At 44.9% G+C, this 7,022-nt stretch overlaps 1 protein-coding gene across 1 annotated transcript in view; it reads right to left on the bottom strand.

Moving 5' to 3' along the window:
* MTMR6 (myotubularin related protein 6) overlaps nt 1–1,655 on the bottom strand; it is a 35,806-nt gene extending 34,151 nt beyond the window's left edge. Inside the window, 2 exon segments of the mRNA XM_025196600.1 lie at nt 2–25; nt 1,599–1,655. Of these exon segments, the coding sequence (XP_025052385.1) occupies nt 2–25; nt 1,599–1,655 (81 nt within the window).
* Nucleotides 1,656–7,022: the final 5,367 nt, after the last annotated feature.

The following is a 7,022-nucleotide window of genomic DNA, read 5'->3' as shown; positions in this document are numbered from 1 at the left end:
GGTCTAGTAACTTCACCTGCTCTACCTGTAAGACAGAGAGAGAGAAAACAAGAAAAAAAATGCAAACATGTTATTTTACAGGAAGTAAAATCCTGCTTTGACAGTCCTCTCAGCCCACAAAATAATCTTAATGTAGAGGAAGCTCCAAAGTGTCCAGTGCAGTCTAATATGTTCCAAACTAGTAAACCTTTGATAGCAAACAAAACTGACCTGCCAAGGACTGCCTAGATCAGTGCTTCTCAAACTATCTGATGTGGCGGACTGGCAATTTTTTTTCCAGTGGGCCAGGGACCAGTGCCTGGTTCAGCCGGTGGCAGCAACTGCATGTAACAGCGTTACACAAATGCGCAACCGGCTGTTTCTTTCTTTTTCCTCACCTTGCACAACGTGACATCACCTGGAGTGCTGGAACGTACGAACTGTGGCGCTATGACATATCAATGTTATGCTTCTGAAAATATATTTGGCAATTGGCTGCGGACCAGCGTCGGGTGGCTCGCGGACCGGCACCAGTCCGCAGACCACCACTTTGAGAAGCACTGGCCTAGATGACCTAAATATCCTGTTAGAAGATACACAGCATGATAAAGCTAGAAGGCCAGGATCATGAATAATCTATCCGTATCTGTAAAGTTAAAATCATTTTTAAAAAGTGGCAGGAATGATTTTCCATCGTGTTGGCTGGCGCTCTGAACACAAGAGTGCAATTTTTAAAAAGGGAAAAACAAGGATAGCATCAAATTCACACGTAGTAAGAAACATTACCCTGCTAGATGTCAATATTGAATTACTAGTTGATATCAGACCTGCACATTGGGGTGGGAGGGGGGGTGGGGGGATATTTTATTTCCAGCACCCCCTATCCCTTCAGAGCCCTAAGAACCCCCTCCCCTTGGCTTCATTTTCATCCTCCACTTTATCTTGCCTCCAACCTTCAAAACTTAAGCTATGACAGAAAGAAACTTGCTCTGTTGGAGCTGAAGTGGAAATACCCGTTAAAAAAAAAAAAAAAAAAAAGGAAACAAGCTCTCTCCTCAGCATAAAGATGGCCTCCCAAAAGTCAAATGAGAGAACTGCTCTCTAAATAGAGAGCCCCTCAGTCCACACATTGCTGGGACAGATTTCTCACACTTCCATCCAACTAACATTCTTCTAACCCAATAGAGGAACATTTCATAGAAAGGGGGTTTTAGGGATCCTGCAATGTAGCCAATTTAACAAAGTAGTTTGCAGGCTCCACATTGCTTTATTTGAAACAAACATTACATCACCCTGCATGTGAAACACCACAAAAGGACTATGGTGAGAGGCTTATCTTTTTGTATACCCTTTTATTTCTTGGCAGGCCAATCTCATTAGTACAAAGTTGGAGCTCTTGCTAGGAGCTCAATACTACTCCCATTAAAATCAATGGCAAAGCTACCAAAGACTTGTAGCAGCAAGATCAGTGCTAGGAGAGGTGGCTGTGACAGCAAACAGCCCTGGTCAGTAAGACAGGAATGAAAATACATACTGATAATTAGGGTTCAAACTGCTTAGGTTATGAGATATATTCCACAGTGGAAAGCTCAGCATTAAAAAAAGGTCAGTTATCTTACCAATAGAACTGAGGTGTTCAAGGATTTCAGTTTAGAAGAGAAAAGCCACATGTGCATTGCTACCTTATGCAATGGGCCTTGTTGCTCTTTGTATTTCTCAGTTAAATTATTATGCTCAACATACAATGTCCAACATAGGAAGTTAAACCAGCTGCGCAAAGCTCTGCACAATCTGATGGTTTCAATGGCACCTAACCAGGTAGCAAGGGCTGAACATAACGAGAAGGTTACTACAACTGCTTTAGTCTATCTAAACTCCAAAGTACCCTTCCTACTATGCAATCCCTGTATACCACAGCTCTCACCCTGCCATGTTCCAACTTGATCCAATCAGCACAACTTGTATCATCCACAGGCCATGCTTCTATAAGGAAAGACAGCAGGTGCAAACCAGACTTGACCTGCACTTTGGCAACCTAGTTTAAGCAATAAAAAGATCATAGGAATTGGATGGATGATGCAAGAAGGTGAAAAAAAAGTAATTAGATAATTACTAAAATCTAATCTCTAGATATGCTTTATTTCAAGGAATATTAGGCATGTTGAAATCATGTAATTATATCATCCACAGACCCCTTATCTAGCTGACCCCTGTTGTGACGGCTGTAGTTTTAACTGAATTATCCTGCAGAGTAAAAGATTTGGCGAGATGGGAGCCCAGGAAGGGTGGCTGTGCCTTAAGGAAACAATCCTTCAGGCACAGAGGGAGACGATCCCAATGCGGGGGAAAGCGGGAAAAGGGGCCAAGAGGTTTCCCTGGCTGACCAGAGAAATCCAGAGCAGCCTAAGGGCAAAAAAGGGGAGCATATAAGCAGTGGAAACAGGGAGAGATTACTAAAGAGGAGTATACCTCCTCAGCTCGCAGTTGCAGGGAGGCAGTTAGACAGGCCAAAGATACCATGGAGATGAGGATGGCATCCCAAGTTAAGAATAACAAAAAATTGTTTTCCAGATATATGGGGAGTAAAAGAAAGGACCAGGGCAGAATAGGACCGCTACTGAATAGGCAAAAGCAATTGGTGACAGACAGGGGGACAAGGCTGAACTCCTCAATGAGTTCTTTGCCTCAGTGTTCCTAAACAAGGGGCAAGACAAGTCTCACAACGGGATTGTAGAGAGACAACAGCAGGGCACCAGACTACCAAGCATTGACCCTGAGCTGTTGCAGAGTCACTTGGAAGAACTGGATGCATTTAAGTTGGCAGGCCCGGATGAGCTCCATCCAAGAGTACTGGAGGCACTGGCTGATGTCATTGCACAGCCACGAGCAAGAATATTTGAACGCTCATGGCACACGGGCCAGGTCCTGGAGGACTGGAAAAGGGCCAGTGTGGTCCATATTTTCAAGAAGGGAAGGAAGGAGGATCCAGGCAACTATACGCCAGTCAGTCTCACCTCCATCCTTGGCAAAGTCTTTGAAAAGATTATTAAGGCTCATATATGCAAGAGCCCAGCAGGAAAAATTATGCTGAGGGGAAACCAGCACGGGTTTGTAGCAGGCAGATCATGCCTGACTAGTCTAGTCTCTTTTTACGAACAGGTTACAAAACACCTGGACGCAGGAGCAGGGGTTGACATCATCTACTTAGACTTCAGGAAGGCCTTCGATACAGTATCACACCCCATACTGGCAATCAAGTTAAGAGGCTGTGACTTGGATCATTACACAGGCCGGTGGGTGGCAAATTGGCTAAAGGGTCGTACCCAGAGAGTGGTGGTGGATGGGTCAGTATCGACCTGGAAGGACGTGTGCAGTGGGGTCCTGCAGGGCTCGGTCCTTGGACCGATACTCTTCAATGCCTTCGTCAGTGACTTGGACGAGGGAGTGAAGTGTACTCTGTCCAAGTTTGCAGATGATACAAACCTACGGGGAGAAGTAGACACACCGGAGGGCAGGGAACAACTACAGGCAGACCTGGACAGGTTGGACAAATGGGCAGAAAACAATAGAATGCAATTTAACAAGGAGAAATGAAAAGTGTTGCACCTAGGGAGGAAAAATATTCAGCACACCTACTGCCTAGGAAATGACCTGCTCCGTAGCACAGAAGTGGAAAGGGTTCTTCCAGCCCTCATGAACATGAGTCGTCAGTGTGATGAAGTCATCAGAAAAGCTAACTGAACTTTATCATGCATCAGTAGATGCATGACGAACAGATCCAAGGAGGTGATGCTTCCCCTCTATCGGGCGCTGGTCAGACCACAGTTGGAGTACTGCGTGCAGTTTTGGGCACCACACTTCAAGAGGGATGTGGATAACCTGGAGAGGGTCCAGAAAAGGGCCACTCGTATGGTTAAGGGCTTGCAGGCCAAGCCCTACGAGGAGAGACTGGGGCACCTTGACCTCTTTAGCCTCTGCAAGAGAAGGTTGAGAGGCGACCTTGTGGCTGCCTATAGGCTCTACTCACCAAGGCGCCCCTGGGGGTCACAAGAAATAATGGCCATAAGCTAGCAGAGAGAAGATTTAGACTGGACATTAGGAAGAACTTCTTCACAGTTCGAGTGGCCAAGGTCTGGAACGGGCTCCCAAGGGAGGTGGTGCTCTCCCCTACCCTGGGGGTCTTCAAGAGCTTAGATAGGCATCTGGCTGGGGTCATCTGAACCCAGCCCTCTTTCCTGCCTATGCAGGGGGTCGGAGTTGATGATCTGTTGCGGTCCCTTCCGACCCTAACATCTATGAATATGAAAATCTATTTAAAAAAAAAAATCAACTAAAAAGGGGACAAGCAAGGCATGTAATAGATCTAATGAACCATTAGCAGCTTGACATACCTCAAGGCTAAGAAAATTTAGTCAACTGAGTCACAGTTCTCAATTTTAGAGAAAACAGATTAAAAAAGGAGAATGGAAAACCACCTGCATTTGTAACTGTAGTTAGATTATAACAAAGAACTAATAGCAAACAAAGATATGAGGAGCACTACACATGTTGGAAGCAATATCAACATACGGAGTTTAGAGGGAGGATTTTTAATAGTAAGATTGAAGACAGCCACTTCAACAATAAGAAATCTAATTACAGTAAAGAGTCACAAGGGACTGGAAACAATGGATCAAAAGCTGTTACAAAGGATTGTCTGAGCATTCCCTAACATGATGCCTAGAGCCAGGGAAAAACAGACAATTGTATCTTGCTGTTATGGAAGCATTTAAAGCATGACTTTGCTCTTTTAGCATAATAAATTAAAACCTGAATTTCAAACCCAAGAATCTTGCGTTTTACACAGTTATATCAACAATGCACAAGAAAAAAATTTCAAATGGACCCAAGTTCTTAAATCACTGAAGTCAGTTTAAAACAAAAAAAACCCTTAAACTCAGAGTTCTAAATCCCACTAACTTCCAGTGAGACTTCAGCACTGAGTCACTTATATGCTTTTGAAAATTATATCAGCCGTGCTCTCTAATAGTAGTTAGTAGTTAATTCAAATGCTAAAATGAATTTACTATCAGAAACTCAGCTATAAAACTTCCATTTTGCTGGAGTTGGAAGAGGAAGAAACTAACAATCTCATTACCAGCTCTTAAACTGGCATTCTTACTGCCAGCCCATTTGTCAAGAGCAGCAGCGACCTGCAGACCTAAAGTTCTCTCAAAGAAATTCTAGAAGCAGGCCATGAACACAGCGATATTATAGTTTCACCATTTCCTCTGACTGATCAATTTGCATGTTATTCTTCACTGATATCAGCCCTTAACCATGCCTACGGCATACATTACACCTGATAAAGTTTATCTGAATTAATCCAGTGCAAGTATATTGGTAGAAGGTAGTTATTTCAAATTTCACAGTCAAATGCAATGATTTTAGCCATTCTTGTCAAGGAAAACAGCACTGTAAGACAGACTTTTGTATTTGTATAAAGCAGTATAAAATCAATACCAGATAGTGACAGGGCACTCTTTATACAGTATGTCCCAATTTATTTATTCTAATTGGAAAAGGCACATTTCTCTGTTCATCCAATTATATTTCTGAAGAAAGCATTTTTTGACAAAATGCCGCTACAACTGGTTCTGCATGGACAAACCCTGTGCCAAACAAAGCTTTACTGATTCCAGTGGGGCTGTGCCCTCAGGGATTTTTGCAGGTTTGAAGCTTGGGTAATTTCTGAGAAATCAGTACGGTAAGATTTCCTACCACACAAAAATTAAATGAGATGAAAACAGCACATCTGAAGTGGCTACCTTCTTTCATTTACAGGTGTCACAGCTAACTGTAACAAGAAGTAAATTTGGAGCCATGATTTTCAAGCTGTTCCTTTACCAATCGCTTTTCTCGTCTCAGATGTTAGTTCAGCAAGAGATCATCACATCTAACAAAATAAGTTTTAATTTGTGAAACTTTGTTGAAGCATATCAGATTGAAAAGAACCTTCCCAGGCATAACAGGCTTTATACTGTTTGTTTTTTCATGTTAATTTTTTGTGCATGAATAACCTACTCCTGCACTTAGCTACTCACTATAACTACAACGCTATAAGACAGGAACTGGCCTGCTCCCTCTGTCCTTGCAGCTATAAGCCTAGTTTATGTTCCAAATGCCAAGTCATTCGCATGAATAGCTTGTGCTTCTGGGACAGACTAGACGGATATGTAGGGCCTCTGCAGATGAGCCAGGAAGAGAGCAGATCTGGCCACCTGCAATTTAATTCTGCCTGTCAAAGCCACTGGACTCCGCAACAAAATGAACATTTCAATTCAGCACCGTGTTTACTTAATGCTGACTGCAAAGCATTAAACAGGCCTTCTTCCCCAGTTGTTTTTGTCCCTGCACCACTGCGTTTATGCACGCCCCACCCAGTCCCTGCATGTCCTGGGTTGATCTCTCCTGGCCCTATCCAGACTAGTGATACCACAAAGCACAGGGACACCTGGGGATGGGGCAGCTATTTTCCTGTCCCTGGTCCATTCACGTCTCGAGGCAGTTTCACTGGGCAGTGTCCAACAGTTCTTTGGACACATCTACAAGCCAGCGGGCGCTGCCTGGGGGGCTCTGCTCGGTACCCCGCACCCGCTTGGTGCTCTCGCTCTGAACCTCTCGCCTTCACTTCTGTCCCCATTATATCTGTCCCAAGCGATCAGCACCGTGCTCTCAGCGGCCCCCTCACTATGTAGACCTTGTAGCTCTGCAGGGTGGGCCCTGCCTGTGGAACAGCACATACCCGGGGGCGGGCGGGGGTTGCATCTGCCTGGCACAGAGAAAACCTGGCCCTGCCCCTTCTTCACCCTGCTCTTAGGAAAAGGCCCCCGAGCAAGTTACCACCCCCCGAAGAAACCACTGCCCCGAGGGCCGCACCAAGCCCCGGGCACTCCTCACTTCAGCAAAGAAGGAGGCGACGCAGGACCAGGACCCGGCCCCGACCGTACCTTGGTGGTGCGGATGTGCTCCATGCCAGCGGCTCAGCTCCGACCCCGCGCCAG

The sequence above is a fragment of the Alligator sinensis genome, unplaced genomic scaffold (genome assembly GCF_000455745.1).
Source record: "Alligator sinensis unplaced genomic scaffold, ASM45574v1 scaffold777_1, whole genome shotgun sequence".
Lineage (NCBI taxonomy): Eukaryota > Metazoa > Chordata > Crocodylia > Alligatoridae > Alligator > Alligator sinensis.
Note: the sequence above shows the minus strand (reverse complement) of the source record. Positions and strands in the feature narration are given on the sequence as shown.